Source organism: Caloenas nicobarica, chromosome 9, assembly GCF_036013445.1.
Source record: "Caloenas nicobarica isolate bCalNic1 chromosome 9, bCalNic1.hap1, whole genome shotgun sequence".
Classification (NCBI taxonomy): Eukaryota; Metazoa; Chordata; class Aves; order Columbiformes; family Columbidae; genus Caloenas; species Caloenas nicobarica.
The window spans coordinates 17,131,296-17,150,810 of NC_088253.1; the positions used below are offsets into that span (position 1 = coordinate 17,131,296).

The 19,515-nt window shown below is 56.5% G+C and overlaps 3 protein-coding genes across 4 annotated transcripts; 1 reads left to right on the forward strand and 2 right to left on the reverse strand.

Moving 5' to 3' along the window:
• Nucleotides 1-493: 493 nt before the first annotated feature.
• Nucleotides 494-9,181, reverse strand: LOC135992225 (uncharacterized). The gene is made up of 14 exons (XM_065641234.1): nt 9,072-9,181; nt 8,426-8,555; nt 7,049-7,173; nt 6,438-6,528; nt 5,824-5,903; nt 5,580-5,624; nt 4,635-4,669; nt 4,093-4,256; nt 3,814-3,901; nt 3,579-3,659; nt 2,817-2,915; nt 1,610-2,283; nt 1,175-1,251; nt 494-974 (listed from the first exon to the last, which is right to left on the reverse strand). Exons 1-14 carry the CDS (start codon nt 9,179-9,181, stop codon nt 911-913), a joined length of 1,863 nt encoding a protein of 620 aa, XP_065497306.1. The 3' UTR covers nt 494-910.
• Nucleotides 9,182-11,271: 2,090 nt separating this feature from the next.
• LOC135991852 (C-signal-like) lies at nt 11,272-13,256 on the forward strand. Its single transcript, XM_065640648.1, has 6 exons — nt 11,272-11,418; nt 11,762-11,813; nt 12,048-12,235; nt 12,512-12,670; nt 12,795-12,914; nt 13,143-13,256. Exons 1-6 carry the CDS (start codon nt 11,272-11,274, stop codon nt 13,254-13,256), a joined length of 780 nt encoding a protein of 259 aa, XP_065496720.1.
• A 712-nt stretch (nt 13,257-13,968) lies between these two features.
• LOC135991853 (C-signal-like) lies at nt 13,969-18,921 on the reverse strand. Of its 2 annotated transcripts, XM_065640650.1 has the most exons (6): nt 18,778-18,921; nt 18,240-18,291; nt 15,649-15,836; nt 14,868-15,026; nt 14,462-14,572; nt 13,969-14,131 (listed from the first exon to the last, which is right to left on the reverse strand). In XM_065640650.1, the coding sequence occupies exons 1-6, from the start codon at nt 18,919-18,921 to the stop codon at nt 14,018-14,020; spliced, it is 768 nt and encodes a 255-aa protein (XP_065496722.1). In that variant the 3' UTR covers nt 13,969-14,017. The 2 variants fall into 2 exon arrangements, with proteins under 2 accessions (XP_065496722.1, XP_065496723.1); XM_065640651.1 differs by lacking the exon at nt 14,462-14,572.
• Nucleotides 18,922-19,515: the final 594 nt, after the last annotated feature.

The following is a 19,515-nucleotide window of genomic DNA, read 5'->3' on the forward strand; positions in this document are numbered from 1 at the left end:
GATGGCCGGGCCACCAGCATCGCCCAGGAGGGCTGGGATGCCCAGGAACCACGCCAGAGCCCTTGGGATGCACCTTCCCCATTGGCTTCTGCCACCCCAGGGTGCAGGAGGGGCAGCTGCTGATTTTTAGGCAGTGGCCATGCTGGCAGCCAGACATTTTTAGTGTTAAAAGGGCCCTTCCGCCTCTCCAGCTCCTCATCCCATGGGGTACTGCTGACTCCAGCCCCTCCAAGGTGCAGGCTTCCATCAGCAGGACCACGAGCCATGGCATTTCAGCACACAGCTCTGCAACCCAGCTCCAGCCGCGCTGTCCCCGCAGCTCTCCTGAAAGCACCAGCATCACCCCAGCGGCTTCCTCCCATGTCGCCCTCTGCTCCAGACCAAATGCATTCCTTCCACAGATGTTTACGACAAAGCAGCACCATGCTTTTTTTCTTTTCTTATAAGAGCTGTGTATTTAAAAAATATACAATTTTTATTTTTAATTTCTACAGCATAACCCTGCGGGATATTTTTTGTAACAAACAGCGTGGGACCCCATCCAAACCCAATCAATAAAATGTCCAAACTCCTGTGCTGCCTTCAGAGTGGGGATCAGGTTCTGGGGCCTCTGTCATCGCGGCTGCCCTTGCTACGGTGGCACCAGGTCACCTCTTCTCCCCACTTGCCAGGCCAGGGTGTTTGAAAAGGATGGAGAGGGAGAGGTGGGAGATGCTGAGGGTGCTGGCCTTCAACAGGTCATCTCCCCAGCATTTCTGGAGCGAGGGTCACTGCAGCCAGGCCAACCCACTCAGTGGTCCCCTTAGGGACAAGGGTCCTGGTGTTCCCTCCTGCCTCCCCTAACTGCTCTTCCCAGGCAGCTCTAAATTGTTTTTGCTGAATTGGTGAAGAACTGAAGTGTGGGCTGGGCTCAGGAGTCCACCTCTCCGTCCATGAGGATCCAGCACGCCCATTTCAGCATCGCCTTCGAGATCCTGCAAAACCAGAGCAAGGGAGCCAGGGTGAGAAGGGACCCAGCTGGGGACACTCTGCTGCACAGTGCGACAGCCCAGTAACAAGGGGTAAGGCAGAGTTTGGGGACCCGCTGCAGGGATGCCAACAGCAATGCCTGCATCCCCTGGGAACAACCATGGAGGGGACAGGGGACAGCCCTACAAGCCCATCACTCACTGACCTGACAGATCTTATCTGCTTGCAGAGCTCAGGGCTTGGTGGATCATATTTGTACTGGTCTGGCTGCTTCTTCACGTACTGCAGAAGCAAAGGAGAGGTTGAGGCTGGTCAGCCCAAAACACAGCCCGCCCTCCACCACCAATGCAGCCCGAGACCCCGATCCACCAAGGGAAACCCCCAGATCTAACCCCTTGATCTTTTCCTCCTCTGCCAACCTTATTTTACCCAGAGAGCTAGAAGATGTTCCCACCCAGCTCAGGCTCAACCTGGTGCCCCAGATCCTCCTTTGGGAGGGTTGGGGCCACCATCTACATTGACATCTGCCTCCAACTCCCATCCCAACCAGCCAGGTGAGGAAAGGCCTTGGGGATGGACACTAGCAGCGGGAGGACAGAGAGAACCCCCCAGGAGACCCCAGCAGCTGCTTCATCTTTACCGGCTGCAGAGCTCTGCGCTGCTCCGGCCGTGAGCTGGGGCCGCTCACTGGAGATGCTTGCTCATCCTCCTCTTCCTCAGAAAGTTCCTTTCCAGGCTCCTTTCTGCTCTTCTTTGCACCCTGTGTGTTCATGAACTCCCCACTCCTGCCCGTGTCTCTCCCCCTGCCCCATGGGGCACCTCGGGGATGCTGCTGGCCACTTTCTACCACCAGCTTCCTCTTGGTACCCCCAGCATCTCCTCCTTGGGTCCTGGCACGAGCCGGACCACACTCCAATGTATCTGGAGGGAAATCTGTGCCACTGGAGTCCGCCTGCTCCCTATGAGGTGTCCCTTCGGGCAGGGATTGCAAGCGGCTGCTGGGCAAGACGGGAAAAACTGGAGAAAGAGACGGCAGGGTGGCTGGAGAGCCCCCCGATACTTGTGGGTCTGGAGCAGAGCAGGGGACAGTGCAAGCTGGCTCTGCAGCCGATGTTGCCTGGGTGGCGCTGGTCCCCACCAGGCTGGTGTTGCAGTAGGAGCGGAGCAGGGAGGGAGAGGAGGTCTGCACCGGCTCAGCATGTGGCAAACGCTTGGGAGAGTCGTGGCTGCAAGGTTCCAGCAAGTCAGGGGTGTTGCTGTCAGCAGTCACATCTTGCTGGGGCTTTGGGGAAAGGTCATGTTGAGAGGTCTTCTCTGAGAAGAGAAAATGCAGAGTCAGCTTAGGCAGGGGCTGGTGGTGGGATGGTCAGGTTGGGCAGGAGAGCAGTGAGGCTGGAATGATGCAGGCACAGGGCAAGGGGAACACTGCAGCACTCGTTTTTGGCCAGGGGAAAGCAAGCCAGCATCCACAGTGAGCTACATGGAGGGGACTCATATCTGTAAGTTGCTTATTAATATGGCATATAATTTATTAGGTTAATATGCTTATAATTATCTCTAATACAATGATGTTTAACTCCTGTAGTTATTATCAGTTAACTTTTTATGAACTATAAATGGACCTTTAATAGGACATGATATAGTAACCGGTGGCTGCACTAGCTTCTGCCCTGTGCATCCTGTCTAGACGAGGTTCTTAGGGACATGGTTTAGAGGTGGACTTGACAGTGCTGGGTTAATGGTTGGACTCGATCTTAAAGGTTTTTTCCAACCAAAACAATTCTATGATTCTATGACTGTCTCCTGATGGTGAGGCAGGCTGGATGCCTTGGGGCATGGGGACTCACCCTCTGAAGAGTCCAAGGTCAAAAATATAGGGGGGAGCCTGTTCCAGGGGTTGTCCTGGGATCCCACCAAGCTCTCCGACAAGGCTGTTGACTCAGCAGCTGCAATGACCAAGTCAGGGCCGGGGGGTTGATTCTGGCAAAGAAAGTGGCAGCCCGCTCCCAACCCTGCAGCGGCTACGAAGAACTGTGCATGGAGTCTTGCATAGAGATGGCACTTGAAGGGAGCTCTGAAAGCCCCTTCCAACTAAAACTGGGGCACACTCCAGCCAGATTCTCAGCCAGCCCCTGTGGCAGGCAGCAGAGGCAGATGCTGCCCAGAGTGCAGGTAGGTGGGAGGAAAACCTTCTCCAACACCCTGCACTGTCCAGGACAGCAGCTCCCTTCATCTCCTCCTCTACGTGGAGGTACTTCTGTGGCAAAGCTTGGTGAGGCCAAGCCCAGTGAGGTGACACAAGCCTGTGCTGAACCACAAGCCAGACAAGAGCCCACACTTGGGCAGGTGACTCAAGCGCTGTGATGGCATCAAAGGGACAAAATGATCTGTTGTGTTCCCAGCACAAAAAACTGAAGCTGCTCAGCTTCAGGAGGCTGCAGGAATGGGGCCATTGCCTGCCTGATCAAGGCAGGGCTGGGAGTCCTGGTCTCCCAAAGATCTGGCCATGCTGGTACCTCCTCTGCTCAATCCAAGGAGAAGATGGTCTGAGCCAACTTCACAGGAAGCTACTAAGAGGCTAGATGGGATGTGGAGGTTCCACTACTCACAGCTGACTTGGGATATGATACTTGAGTCACCTGGGACCATCCTTTCATCACCACTCTTCCTGGGAGTTGCTTCACACATGTCTGCAATGAAAGGGGCACTGTTGGTTGTGTCCCAGCACCGTGCACAGCCAGAGCAAAGGAAATCTTCTCACCACCCCTAGGAGACCCTTATTTCACATTCTTGGACACTGAACTGCCTCCCTGCCTACCCCACAGACAAAGCCGCAACACCGACCTGCCTTGGAAGCATCACAAGGAGCTGCCTCCTCCTCAGGAGGGATCACCAGGGTGTTGGCTGGAACCTTGAAGACATCTGTGCCCTGCTGAAATGACACGTGATGTGGTCTTCCCTCAGCATTCCCACTCGAGATGCTGGAGCCCACCTGTAGCTGGCGGCTGAACACCATCTCTCTCCTCAGCAAACCCTCAGCTCTGCCCACCATTCTTCCCCTTCCTTCTCCCCACCTTCCAGAGCAGGGTCCCCACCACGAGCTGGCTCAGCGGCCAGACTGACCTCTTTTTTGCGGTCTTCCTCCCACTGAGTGACGGGAACCTCGTCCTTCCCCATAGCTGGGGTCTCCTTGGGCAGCTGTAAATCCAAGCATTCCTCAGCCTTTTCCTTCAAAACCTCCAGCTGGTTCTGTCCAATGGCATCAATCAGTTGAGAGATGGATGGCTCTGGAGTGAGAACACACGAGTATCAGTGGAGAAGACACCTTAATCCAGGCAGCCTCACTTGCAAATGCTTCTACTCTGCTGCATGGCTGTCATGTGCACTGAATCCTGCAGAAACAACTCAAAATTCTGCATTTCCTCTGCTTCTGGAAACCTTCCTTTCTCCACACAGGCCCTGGAGCAGCAGTGCAAGCATGAGCATGCAACGGCCCACGCTGCTTTAGCTGTCAGCAACACCTCGTCTTGCTTTGGGCTTAGCAACGTTGCCTTGTGAGATCTGGTCAGGTTTGTGCTACCTCTACCTAACACAGCCCAAGCTCAGGAAAGCCAGGAGCCACCCCCAGGCAGCCAGAGCATCGCATGCCCCCCACGACCCTTTACCTGAGCTGGGAGCGTTCTTCAGAACGAGACTCCTCCTGCAACAACGAAAGAGAAGGCAAAGCTGGATTAGGGCTCGGGCACACATGGGCCAGCAGCCCTTTGCAGCTCTCGGTCACAGATCAAGCACCCTGGCCTGGGAAGAAGCAGCTTGTGGAAGAAGCGGATTCCCCACCGGGTGCAGGATCCAGCCACCACTCAGTATCCCAGGAATTCTCATCAGGGAGCCCAGTTCCTGGAGATGGATCCATGGAGACCTCTGAGGATCTCCAGAGTTGAGGCTTTCAGTGTAGAGTGAATCACAGAATGGTTGGGTTGGAAGGGACCTCTGGAGATCATCTACTCCAACCCACCTGCTAAAGCAGGTTCACCAGAGCAGATCGCACAGGCTCACATCCAGGTGGATTTTGAATGTCTCCAGAGAAGGAGACTCCACAACCTCTCTGGGCAGCCTGTTCCAGGGCTCTGGCACCCTCAGAGTAAAGAAGTTTCTCTTCATATTCAGGTGGAACCTCCTGTTTCAGTCTGTGCCCATTGCCCGTCACCCTATTGTTGGGCACCACTGAAAACAATCTGGTCCATCCTCTTGACACCCACCCTTGAGATATTTATAAGCATAAATAAGATCCCCTTAGAAGAAGAATGAGACGTGCAGAGTTTCACCCACGTGGCTGTGCTGCCCTGCGAGAAGCAGCAACTTCTCCACGGATGTTTCCCCACAGCTCTGCCAAACCAGAGAAAGAGGCTGGGGATGGGGAGCTCTCTCTGTCACCAGGACCTCATTTTGCATGGTCTACTCAGCTCTGTCATGTCCTAGGGCAGGTAGTCCCACAGGTTAACCAGGAGCTGCCATAATGTGTGCCTGCCCTTGCCAACCTGCTCTAACCCCACTCAGAGCCTCCATGGTGTCTAGACATCTTTCCCAGCAATGGCCAGTCCCATACTTACAGCCAGAGTTCCTTTATCTTCCGCATCACAGAGGGCTCCTGGTTCCTGTGGTATGATAGAAGCCGGTTACTGACTCGCTCCACGTCCCCACCTTCCTTCACAGCTTGAGATGGAGACAATTCCTCTTGAAAAGAGTCCCCACCACAACCAGCTCACACCAGGACTCCCTGGATCAGCAGCACTCTGGGGAGATGAGGAAACCCCCCCACAAAGCAAAGCCCCCCGCCCGCCCCATGGGCCATACCCATCAGATGATTCCAGCCTCTGCCTCTCCATGGGCAGCACGATGAAACGCTGTGCCGTGAGGTAAAGCTCACAGTCCTCCTGCAGGGAACACGGAGCCCGTGAGGAACCTCTGCAGTCCCACCTCTGCTCCCACCTCCCCCAGGCCCTGCAAGCACCCACACACCCACCCCAGCTCTGCCACCAACCCTCCCACTGAGGTGAGGGCCCTCTCGCAGAGGACAACCCCCTTCGACGGGGAGTTTGTACCCTCCTGCATCATCTTGAAGAGCCACAGGCCAGGCTTGGGCCAGCCCGAGGCCATGGGGACACTCCTGAACTCCTGCAAGGGGACAGCAGGCAGCTCTGCCACTGCACAACAGCAGGAGGTGACAGCAGGTGGCCCTGGGGGAGATGTGCCACATCTCCATGGAGGGCTCATGCCATCTGCAGCGCCCAGGCCAAGCCATTGTCACTGCCACAGACCCCTCCAAGAGCTCCAGGTGAAGAAGAGAGAAGAAAGGCCACCCATCATCCACCTCCAGCTTCTTGCCGCACGCCTGGGAGCAGGTCAAAGCAGGCAGGAACCAAGGCAAGGTCAAGGAACAAGTTGCTTTCATTTGTCAGAGCACTTACCAGCCTGGCCTCCTCCCGGAAACACACTGTGTACTTCTGCAAGACGATAATTCTGCAAACAAGGCTGGAAAGCCTGAGCTGAATGTGAGTGCTAGAAAAAGAGCAGAGCAGGAACATCTTGGAGAGATGAAGGATGGAGCTGGAATACTCACACACATGGTGGGCCTTCCCTAACAGCCATGCAACCACATCAGGGCACACCAGCACACATCCCAGCACGAGCACTCCTGGTTCACGCAACTTATTCCTGCTGCTTATCCTTGGCTCTTCTAACAGTCTCGGGATGAACAAATGGGGAAACTGAGGAAAGCACTGAGGGAACAGCCCAGGCTACTGCGGTTAATGCTCTGGCTCCTCCCATGGACTCTTCAGTTCTTTCTAATCACATCTACATGGCACTGCAGCTTCTGCCATAGACTCCTGCCTCCCCCAGCCAGCCAAAACTGGAGCACCGAGCCCAGGCATTCTGGCTTCTTCTCCTAGCATGCAGATTTTTCCCACCCTGTGATGGCTTTAGCTTAACACAACCTGAAACAAGACCAGGCAGGAGCCCCACTAGCAGCTGTGGAGAACCACTGTCCCGGCCACAGCCGAGTCGCGGTGGAACCCACTTTTCCTCCGCCTGCAGAGCTTCGGATGTAATGACCACGCGGATGTAGTAGGAGCCATCTGAGACCTGTAGGACAGCATCTTGGAAGACCCCAGGTTGGTCCGGAACAGTCGAGTCACTCAAAACCTATCAAGAGATTGGGGAGGAGAAGAAAAAGAAATCTCATTTACAGACCTCCCTGCTAGATCTTCATCAGTACAAACACAAGCGATCTCCTGCTTGGGAGCAGGGACTAGGCCAAGAAGTAGCAAACCAGTGGTTTTACCGCCTCCATATCCTCAGATGGGATGGGGAACAGGACCACAGGGCTTCCTCTCTCTCATTGTCATTTTTTTCCCCCCCATCTTATGTCAAATTCCATTTAAATAATAACATCCGTCTTTCTCTTTCCTTTTCCTGGCAGTAAGGAGATACCTGACTTGCCTCAAACATCTCATCCGCAAAAGACATTAGGAGATTGCCAACAATAATGTCGTCCATCGTAGGATGCTGCTACAGGCACCCAAAGGCTGCAAGAGAACAGCAAACCAGAGCACTGGATCTGGGTCTCTCCAGCATCCAGATCATGACCACAACCCATCAAAAAACAGGAACCGCATGCCCTGCCTGTGCAGGTCTCATGTCTGCTTGTGCACCCGGTTGTCTCACAGCATCTTCATCTAATCCCACCAAGTCCAGAGCTGATGATCAGCAGCACTGACCCCACTCGGTTGTTTTCCTCCTGCTTCCTTCCCGCTGCCCATCAGGCCCCAAACAGGCAAGAATCCTCTGACTAAAGCTCTCTCCTGCCACGAAGGACAGATCAAATGTCAAAGACATTGTCAGCGCTGCACCTAAAGCTCTCCAGGACCTACACAGGACCAAGAGTTGTGCCTCGAAGCCCCATGACCTGAATCACCACCAAAGAGGCTCTCCTAAAAGAGCCAGTGTCCATGGCAGGACAAGCTCGTGGTCCTACCAAAGCTCACCACCAGCAAAGCTGGAGGAGGCTCCAGACACCTCAGCAGGTTCTGCTTCTGCCTCGTGCTGCCCACTGTCAGGCCCACCCATCAGCTGGTGTGGTACAAGGAAGGACGGGACACAGAGGAGGAGGAGGAAGGCAAGGTGGCCTACAAGTGCCAGGCTAGGAGAAAAGATGACTTTGGAGACTGCAAACTATTTGGACAAGAGCAGGGCACACCTTGCAGAGATGCAAAAGTCAGCCAAGGCCACCAGAAACAGGCAAAGCAATATTCATCCACCCCCTAAAAAAAACATCAGGGATTTTGAGGAAGTTCGCCCACTCTTAGCCACCAAATTGGGAACCGCTGAACACTTTCAGGAATTTGGATTTCAGATGTTGTTGGTGCACTGGAGGACAGCCCCTCTCGGTACCTACCCGCAGGACCTGCCCGGCCAGGAGATTCTCACTGGCATCCAGCTGCTCATAATTCACCAAGAGGTTGGCAATCCAAGGCTGCAGGATGTAGAGTTTAGGAGAAGCCATGTTCTTGTTTTCATACACAAAACTACGGGAGAAGAGATAAGGCACCAAATCAGAAGAGCAAGATGCAGCAAAGCTCCAGCATCCAAGGAACAGTTTTACACACTAAACGCAGCCACAGCCCCAGGGGGTGGCTCAAATCCAGCCCAAATCCACTCGCTTCTCTGCATGGACACCCCTGCTGAGGGAGGAAGACGGGCTGCAGGTCCTGCAGCACCCCAGTGGTGATGAGGGGGGACATCAGGCTCCACAGCTGCGCCCAGGTCAGGTCCAGGACATTTTTTTCCAACTCTTCCCATATTGTTTATTATCCCCCAATAATCATTTTCCTGTGCCCAGGACTTCACCATCACTGTAAAAAGGGGAAGGGGTCTCTCTTTGCTGGATAGGGGCCATGCAGAGGGGTTGGGACGGGCAGGGGTTCGGGGCCACGATGGGCTGGGGACAGCCAGGGTTGGGCTCAGGCGAGGGTTTGGCGACAGGCAGGAGTCCGGGGTCAGCCAGGGCTGCCGCGCCGAAGCCCCCGATCACCCCCACTCACCTGGGCGCCAGCACCGACCGCCGGCCCTCCGGCCCCCCCGGCTGCTCCCGCCGGCCCCGCTGCTCCCCCGCGCCCGCCCCGCCGGGACAAGCGGCCGCCGCCGCCGCCATGGCCGCGCCCCAGGAACCGGAAACGGGCCGGGATCCGGCATCCGGGGCGGAGCGGCTGGCGGTGCCCGCCCGGCTCCGGGCCCGTCTGCGTCGCCGTTCTCGTCCTCATTTGTATCCTCAAACCCATCCACATCCAGTCCCAGCCCCATCTCCAACCCCAACCCCATGCCCATGTGCATCCCCATGTGCATCCCCATCCCCATCCCCATCCCCATGTGCATCCCCATCCCCATGTGCATCCCCATCCCCATCCGCATCCCCATCCGCATCCCCATCCCCATCCCAATCCCCATGTGCATCCCCATCCCCATGTGCATCCCCATCCGCATCCCCATCCCCATCCGCATCCCCATCCCCATGTGCATCCCCATGTGCATCTCCATCCCCATCCCCATCCCCATCCGCATCCCCATCCGCATCCCCATCCCCATCTGCATCCCCAGCCTGCACCGGCTTCCCCGCTCACCTCCAGGCTTTTCCCAGGCACACACATGCTTTTCCCTGTTGATTGGCAGATTTTCTGTTACTGGTTCCCATTTGGTGGTTCTGCACGATGACAAACCATCACTGAAACATGACCTTGTTTTCGCATTATTTCCTCTGGTTTTGCCTCCAACAGCTCTAAGCAGCCCCAGAGTCTCCCCCGGTTGTCGCCCATGGGAAGAAGCATTCTTCTGCGACGGGCTTGCACACACTTTGCCTCTTTTTGAGGCATTAAAGCTGCTTACCAGCTTAAATGTGGCAAGCAAACTGGGAAATGCTCAGACACATGCTGAAGGGATGGCAAACAGCTCCTCCTCTGGGGCAGGTCAGGGCTGACACCAGGACATGCAGGTTGTGGCTCAGTCTGGTCGGTGTCTTTTCAACTCCAGGCTGAGGTTGTGGCTGCACCAGTGGGCTTGAGCAAGCACAGTGAAATGCCACGAGAAGGCCGATTAGTGCTACACAGGAGAGTAGACAGTAGGGTTTGTTTTTAAAGAAAAAACCTAATTTATTAGGATCTTTGCATTAGGTAGCATGCACAGGGAGGATCAAATTTCCAGAACAGGAGGGCTGGTTACTGTCCAGTTGCAAAGGTCCTTGTAGCAGCATCTCCAGCTGGAGCAGGTGAGACTGCCCAGGCTTACGCCTACCTGGTCCTGCACAATCACCTGCCTGATCCGTTGTTATTAATTATCGTAAACTCCTTGCAAAACATCTCCTAACTATCTTATATGTATCTTCTGCTATTACAAATTGTCTGTGCGTGGTTTGGTCAACACTGTAGCAGGAAACACCTGGGGAGGCCATGGGATACCCAGATCCTCCCCATCAGCCCACGGAGACACGCAGGTGGTGCTTCTCCATTGACTTTAGACAGAGCAGGAGCTCCTGGGGATTCTTCAGGCCTGTCCTGAAGCTCCTGCATCCACCACTCAGAGTTTTCTTTGGAGTTCAGTGTATCACCTCCAGGCTGCTTGGTCTGCAGCTTAAATACTAGAGCTGTTGTTAGAGCAGACCCTCAGGAAGGTGTTCCTCTGGGCAGTTCTGAAGGTTTCCAAGAAATCCTTGAGGGTTTCTAGGTTTTCCAGCCCATCATGGTGGTCAAGGGACAGTCATCTGTCCTGGCTGCTTCACCCCTGGCTTTGGGGTTGCACAAATTAAGTTTAACAAGCTGTGCTGGACAGAGTCAGTGAGTTAACCCTTGCCTGCCTGACCTCGGGTGAGGGCAGGGACAGAGCCTGGTGTCCCAAGAAGGAGGGGGCAGTGGGAGAGGGCATCTTGGTGGAGGAAGCATGGTAGGACAGGCTCAGAAAACCAAGTGGCTTAGGTTTAGTGGAGCAGGGAAGGTACAAAGAACAACTCTCCAGACATCCAGCCCAGGGCGTTCCCTGCCTGGGTAGGACACTCGGCTCACCCTGCGTCATTCCTTGGCTGCCAAGAAAGCTGGATTGCGGGTATGGACCACAGCCAAGAGGCTAGAGTGCAGGCAGAAAACTTCCTAGAGCCTTGGGCTGATGCAAGCCCTCGCGGGAAAATGCGAGATAAGCCAATAGCAAAACGTACCCGAAGAGTCAGGACGAGAGCACGGCAGTGGCGAACAGAGGGGCATGGCAGGCCTTTGCGTCCGCTCCGTTCTGGTGACTGGGGCCAACCGGGGAATCGGCCTGGGGCTTGTCCGGCAGTTCCTGCAGATGCCAAACCCACCTGAGTGGGTCTTTGCAGCTTGTCGGGACCCCAAAGGACAGCGAGCACAGGTGGGGCTGGGCTGGGAGGGGGTGGGTTGTGCTGGGAGACGGGAGCGCTCGGTGCCAGGGCAGCAGGTTGAGCAGGGAGGGGGTTTGCAAAGGGCTGGAGCTGCAGCTGGGCTGGGACAGCTGTGGGACCAGCTGTGCGTGGGATGTGCGGAGGGGACAGTGGCACGTGGCGTGTGCAGGAGGCACGGAGCCCCATCTGATGGGAGCAGGGCAGCCAGAGCGGGGTGCTGGGCACCAGGCGGTGCAGGGACGAGCTGGAGCAACACGGGTTTGCCTGGGAAAGGCTGAGCCTCTGCACAGCCCCTCCTGCGTCTCCGCGCCCACATGGTCATGTCTCTTGCAGGAGTTACAGAATTTGGCCTCCAGGCACCCCAACCTGGTGATCACCCCGCTCGGTAGGTGCCCCGAGGTGGGGGTCCCTGGCCCCTGTTCCCCTTTCTGCGCAGCACCACGGCTCCCACAGCCCTGGCGAGTGCCCGGGCGCTGCGACACCCTGGGAGCCCAGCACTGGGAGGGAGCCGTGCCCACGGGCCGGGGGGGACACCGGGTGCTGCTGTCCTGGGGAACACGGGGGGCTCCAAGCCAGCACGGGGACACGGGCACCCACCTCCCCTGTGTTGGCTCTGCAGATGTCACTGACCCCACCAGCATCAAGGCGGCTGCAGCCAGAGTGGAGGAACAGCTGGGGGGCTCGGGGCTGAACCTCCTCATCAACAACGCTGCAATTGCCAAGATGAGCACGCTTGATGGTGAGACGCTGGAGAACATGATCCAGGTTTACACCACCAACACAGCTGGGCCCCTGCTGCTGGGCCAGGTGAGACCCTCACCCGAACTGGGCTGTGCTCTGGGGACAAAGGGCTGGTGGGAGGCGGTCCTGCCGCTGCTCCTGTGCTGATGGGATCTTGGTCAATGGAACTCATGGAGCCGCAGGCTGGAGCTCAGGAGCTGGAGCCTGGTGGGCTGCGGCAGAGGGAACGGGAGGGAGGATGCTCCAGTGCTGGCGCTGATGTTGCCACGGTGGAAGGAGCTGGTCCTCTCCTCTGTGCTACCTCTGTGCACAACCCTATTTCATCTCCTTCTCTCCTCTCAGGCGTTCCTGCCCTTGCTGAAGAAGGCTGCCCAGGGGAGCCCGGGCTCAGAGCTGAGCTGCAGCAAGGCGGCCATCGTCAACATGTCCAGCTCTGCGGGCTCCATTGCTTCTCCTTCTGGTTGGGATCAGATGCAAGTTGTCTCCTATCGCTGCAGCAAGGTACTGCCAGACTGTGCCCAGGACAGATTTGCTTCCCCTGCCCTGCCCCAGCTGCGGGGTCTGCTCATGCCCCTTGCAGCCACCCTTCCCCTCCCATCACCATCCCTGCCCTGTCTCCCCACAGGCTGCTCTGAACATGCTGACCAAGTGCCAGTCCCTGGGGTACCGGGAACATGGTATCCTCTGTGTCGCTCTCCACCCTGGCTGGGTGCAAACGGAGATGGGGAGGTCAACTGGAGACACGGTAGGAGTTTCACCATGGTGGGTCCATCAGAGCCCTTGACCATGACCTCCCTGCCCTGGCCTCAGATGTCCAATGCCCCCAACCCCTCAGCTCCCTGCCCACCCCCTCTGCCCAGGGCTGGCAGCTTTCCCCTGCCCTTGAGCGGCTCCTTCCCCTGGCACTGGCTGCTCCAGGGCAGCCCTTAGCCAGGCCTTGGGCACAGGCTCCCTCTCCCGCTCTGTCCCGCAGCCCCCTGTGACGGTGGATGACAGCGTGCAAGGGATGCTGAAGGTGCTCTCCTCCCTCTCCGAAAAGGACACCAGCACCTTCCTGGATTGGAAAGGGAATGTCCTGCCCTGGTGAGATGCCAGCCTGACCTCCTGGCAGCAGGACTCTGTCCTGCTGCTCCCCCCTGCTCCATGTCCTCAATAAAGCCCTGACTGAGAGCCACCAGCTCTGCTGTGCGGCCCCGCTCCTCATCCTGGGGCGTGGGGGTGCCCGCTGCCACATGCCCAACCCACGGCTGTCACTGGAGTCCCTGTGAGTGACAGCCTGTGGGTCCCATGGCACCGTGACCACCCTTTGGAGACAACATCTCCAGGAGGCACTGGAGCCAGGGCAGAGCCCCTCTCCTGGGAGGCGAGAAATTGAGCATCTGCAGGGCTGGCAAACATCCCGAGCACACACAGTGCTGGCTTTGCCCCTGCCCAGCTGCGGGGCACTGAGAGCCCTGCTCAGTCCAGAGCGCCCAAGGGCCTGGGGGTCAGAGGGACTGGCTGCCCTCTCCCCTCAGTCAGGGGAGGCTTGGTCACAGGCAGGAAAGACGGACATGTGGCGCTCAGGCAGCACATGGGGAGCGGGTGGCAGACTCAGCAGGGGTTGCAGAGACAGAGCAGAGAGGCATTAGCTCCTGATGTTTACAGAGGTGGAGGGTACAGGGCGGCTGCAGGGCCATGTGTGGGGTGGGGAAGGGGAGAGAAGCTGCTTCCCCTGCCTTTCCCCTCTCCCTGGCAGCCTGGGGCAGGGTGAGGGCAAGTGGGGCAACCGCATGAAGTGGTGAGCCGGTGAGCGGGAGGCTGCACAGTCGGCAAGAGGCATCGTCCATCTGTCCATCCGTCTGTCCATCACCAGGGCAAGCTGTTCCCTTCCCAGTCGAGGAAGGCTCCAGAGGTCTCCTGCGAGAGGCTGGCCAGCACACTCAGGATGCCCCGCACGCTCTGCTCCACTGTCAGTGGCGCCTGCAGAAGAGAACACGGCGCAGTGTCCCTGCCACGGGCTGTGGCCGGCACGGAAAGCAGCCGGGCTTGGGCAGACCTGGGGAGCAGCACCCAAGGTGCTCGCGGGGGCATTTTTCCTTACTGCCACCCCCTCCTCTCTGTGCTGGGCAAGGTGGACAGAGCTGGCTATCCCGTGCATTTGGCACGTTGCAACTTGCTGCCTGTTCCCTGCCTGCTCTGCCCCAGGAGATGGTCCTGGTAGCCCACAGCATCACACAACATCCCCTGCCCTCCCTAAGAGATGGGGGTACAGCGGGGGACCTGCTGACCCTCCCCTGCACAGCCCAGTACCTTCTCCGTCCCCATGTCGGTTTTCACCCAGCCGGGATGGATGGCCGTGCACAAGATCCCCTTGTCTCGGAGCTCTGCAGCCATGCACCTCGTCACCATGTTCTGGGCAGCCTGGAAGAGGCACCGCTGTGCCATCATGACCAAGGGCATGGGTGGACAGGATGGGAGACATTTCCGAGCCAGAAAATGGCTGTGAAGGTGGGAAATGGGACTTTGCTCTGAGGTAAAGCATCAGCACAACGCACCTGAAGGGTCAGTCCTATTTACTGCTGGTCTCTGTGCTTATGCTTGGGAAAACCTGGCAGGGGGTGATGGGTGGCCTGGGGCAGGTGGGTCCCCCCATGGGCTCCCCTCCATGGACACAGGGCACAACAGAGCATTCCCAGCACCTCCCCTGGCACCTCACCTTGCTGGCACGGTATGGGTACATGGGGGCCTCCAACACCCCAAGGCACAGCCCGATGGAGCCCAGTTTGGTGGAGACATTGATGACCGCAGCCCTGCTGCAGCTCAGCCCCTCCTTCCCCATGCCCTTCGCTGCCTTGTCCAGGAGTGGCAGAAATTCCTGATGCAAAGACACCGATGCTCTGTCAATACACGACAAACCCCGAGCCTGAGGACCACCCTGGAGGTCTCTGTCACAGACCATGGACAAGTAGCTGGACAGACACCCCCGGCAGAAGGGCAGGGGATGGGGAGGACACCCCAAGGATGGGCCAGGCTCCAGCCTTTCCCTTCCTCAGGGAAGGAGCAAGCCAGCACAGCCAGCCTGGGGCAGGCAGGAGCTCCAGCTGGGGAGGAGTGAAGCGGGGGACATTTAGATTGGATATTAAGAAAAATTTCTTCCCGAAATGTCAGGCATTGGAACAGGCTGCCCAGGGAAGCGGTGGAGTTACCATCCCTGGAGGTGTTTAAAAGATGCATAGATGAGGTTCTTAGGGACGTGGTTTAGTGTCAGCATTGGGTTAACGGTTGGACTCAATGATTTTAAAGGTCTTTTCCAACCAGAATGATTCTATGGGAGATGCTGTGGCTGGGCTGCCCCTCGGCAGAGGAGACCCACAGTCCTGGTCTTTCCCCCCATCAGTCTGTCTCATACGAGAGAGCAAGAACCCACCCAGCTGAGGGCACCTTTGCCATGGGGAACATCTCCCCAGGCAGGAGAAGCCCCAGATGTCCACACACACCTTGGCAACCTGGATTGGCCCGACCGCGTTGGTGGCAAAGATGGAGAGCATCTCCTGCAAATCCAGGGAGCGCAGCGTGGCGTGCGAGCTGACACCTGCGTTGTTGATGAGCAGGTTCAAGCCTTGGTCCTTCAGATGAGACTCCACAACCCGCACAGCCCGTCGGATGCTAGGCAAGTTCACCGTGTCTGCTGGGGCAAAAAGCAAAGTGGAGGATTGCTCCAGAGAGTCACCAGTGTCTGCTGGAAAGTGTGCAGTGGCTGGAAGGGCGCTCTTTAAACCAAAAAGAAAGAACCGGGTTTAGGAGGTCAGGCTGTGAAACATATTGAAATGAGCAGCCGTTTGTCCTCACCTCTTGGTTTCGCAGCCTTAGCTGAATCAAACCTCAGTTCAGCTCCTTTCTGGTCATCTGGAGTCTACTGGTAAGAGGAACGTAGCTGTATTTGCTTTCTGTCCTCAAGGAGTTGATGATTGCATGGGGCATGCTCAGTCCTTGCACAGTGAGACTCCCAGTTTCATGCCCTCCAGGAGCCAACGCAGTTGGATGGGCACATTTTAAGGACAGACACCATCTTTGGGCTAACAACCCAACTACACTCTTTGAGTACTTCTGCATTGCACAGCAGCTATAGGGGCTGTTAACGTAGGGGGACAAATTCATTTTATTTTTAAAAATGTGAAGATCTTTCCTGGTTGATATCTGATCTGACATCATTTAGAGCTATCTTTTCCTTTTTTAGCAATTTGTGCTTAAACTGATCTTCCACAGCACAAATTACCACAGCTTTGCAGCCATTTGTATGCAAAAATCCTGCCTTTTTTTTTTTTATTCTTTTCTTCTGTTTAGATTTTTTTTTTTTTTTTTTGGCTTCACATTGTTACTGATGAGGATTTGGAGCTGAGGTGAGCACAGGTAATAAAAGACTGGGCATGTAACCTGCAGTATTTGCTTGCAGGCTCTGAGTCTGAACCTGCCCATCTCCACAGCTGCTCCAGCCAGGCTGTGGGAACAACCCCCCTCCAGCAACCAGAAACAACTGACTTCCCTGAAATGGTGCTAACAGGGGTAAGCATTTCCAGTGCCTTTCTCATCATTTAAATATTGTTATCTCTTTGAAAGTCTGCTATGCTTTAATTGCAGGATTTTTTGGCTAAAGCGATGCGAATGGTATTTTTTGTGTTCAGCTTTTGGATTTGCTTGTTAGGATGTGCATCCCCTACCAGCTGCTCACCCAACTGAAGTGGTTGTTGTTTATTTAAAAGAGGTCACCTAAACACCTTCAGGATCTGAAATGGGCCAGTTAGGCCGACATTAAACTTTGTATATTGCTTTTTAATAACCCAGCTACACTCCTCAGCCCTTAAGAACCATGAATATTCGTGCGTATGGGCACGCTGGAGTATGCCTTTGCCCCCCAAGCACATTTCTGCACATGTTTTTTGCAGGGATTAATCTCATGAGCCTGCTGGACAGGGGTGGATCACAGAGCTGGATTTCTTTTTTGCAACACTTTGGCCCCTGAGTTGTTTTTCTGTTCTTGTGCTTAGGCAAGACTGACTTAGCAAAGGTTTGCAAGGCTGGGGACTCCTTTCTTGCAGTATTGTTTACGCTGTGGAGCAGCAGAAAAACCCATTTTCCTGGCATTTTTAACTATTCCAGTGCCTTTATGGTGGTAAGCAAGTATTTGAGTAGCCCGGGGCTTGCACCACCTTGCTCTCTGCAGCATGGGACATCACAGAGGTGTCACAAAAACATTTTGGGGGAATTTAATGAGAGAATCTGCTGTAGACCTGCCGTACGTGAGGGGATGAAGCTTATTTAAAAGCTCTGGTTGCTTCCTACCTCACTTATAATAGTGATGGCAATTCTGTGAAAACCCTTCCTTAAAATGCTTCTTTTGGGTTTGGATGGGTTTTTTACCAATTCATCTTATAAAAAGGAGGCTCCAAGCAGCTCCTGCCCTCTCAGACACCACTGTCTGCTTCCCCAAGGCATGTTTTCAGGAAAACATGTTCCTCAGCCTGGTGATCCTCCCCACGCTTCACCCCAGCGCTGCCCTCCCCAGCGAGCCCCCAGCCCTGACCAGCACCCTGGAAACTTCCCACCTGCAAATACCCCAGGGACAGGGCATTGACCACCTCTCTGGGCAACCTGTGCCAGTGTTTCACCACCCTCACCATAAACAATTTCTTCCTTATACCTAGTCTGAATCTCCTTTCTTTTAGTTTAAAACCATCACCCCTTGTCCTATCGCAACAGGCATGACCCGGCCCAAAACTCGGGCACTGTATTTGAGATATTTGGGAACGGAAGTCCTGCCTTTCCCATGAAACTTGCTCAGACGAGGTGTCTGGACCCACCTCTGCCTGGTTCTGAAGCCGGTTTGACTGCTCCCAGCCACATGACAGCTCTGCTTGGAAGGGGACGCCTGCCCAGATGTGTGCCCAGATGTGTGCCCATCCCTCCCCGCCTGGCAGGGCTGGAGCTGCCTGGCTGCCAGCATTACGGCAGGCTGCCCGGCAAAGCTGTCCCCGAAGCAAGGGGAAGGCTAGAAGCCATGTTGGGTGCAAGGAGGTGGATTGCTCCATACCTAGCTGGACCAGTTTGATGCTGGGGTGCTGGGCAGCTAATTCTCGCAGGGCCTGGAAACAAAGTGATGGAACAAATGGAGGAGGTTAGATGTCACCAGTGGCACCCTCAGGTCTCCCACCCCTTCTCCCAGGTCACGCCAGCTGGAGCTGGGACAGGGTGGCTTTGCTTTCACTGGGGAAGGTGTGTGGGACCATTCCCAGCAGACGGGGCAGGAGAAGGGGTGCGCTGGGCTTGGGCATTGCCCCCCATCCTTGGCCATCCCAGCATGGCAAAGGGGTTGGTCAGCCATCAGCATGGCCAGGAGCGAGCGCCGAGGACACGGGCACCCCGTCTGCCCCTCCAGCCTCACCCCACCCAGCTGGGTCGGGCACAGCCATAACCACGGGGCCGGGGGCCAGGAGACCCTGCCGGAGCTCCCCACCCCTGCTGCCGGAGCACCCAGCCAGGGCCAGACCCGGCAGCACACCGGCAGGGACCACAAATTCCCTTCGCCTGCCCAGCTCGGGACCACCCCCGTGCCCTGTGCCCGCACTGACCTTCCCTCTCGGACCCTCGGGGTCACGGCAGGTGGCAAAGATGTGCTGAGGGGGCCGGGGGCTGGCGGCGAGCTGCCTCACCAGCTCCAGCCCGATGCCGCGGTTGGAGCCCGTCACTAGGACGCTCCGAGCCAGCGCAGACATCTCTGCAGCCTCCGCACCCGCTGGTGACACACAGCAGGATTGTCACCTGCTCGGCGTGAAGAGGAGCCGGGCACAGCCCAGGGTGTGGCTCTGGGCACCCATGGGGACGGGGACAGCGCCAGCACCAGCCCTGGCCCCTCGCCTGCCCCGGGCAGAGCCAGGGTCCAGAGTGGACCAAGAGCTCCACAGCACAAAGTACCACATGCCTCCTGCGTTACCTCATCCCCCACCGCTCAACTCCTCTAAAGCCCCAGCTCCCAGAGTCCCTGCAACTGATGGAGAAGCGTCACCTCCACCAGGAGCCTGGAAGAGCACTTAGAAACGCCACCGGGAAGCAGAAAACCGGGTCCAACTCTGGTTGTGGCTAGCGATCTCCCAGGTCAGGGGGTGAGTTTGGGATCGTTGAGCCCAGGGATGCTAATCCAAAGCCCATCTTGGGAAGTGCAAGGAGGGCATTTCTGGCACTGGAAGCTCGACTCGTGCCAATGCTTTCACCCAGAGCACCCAGGAGCCAGCAGAGAAGACCCCCAGCTCCCTGCAGCCCTGTCCACCTGCTGCAGGGGCTCCAAGCTCGCAGCCATTGACCTTCTCCTT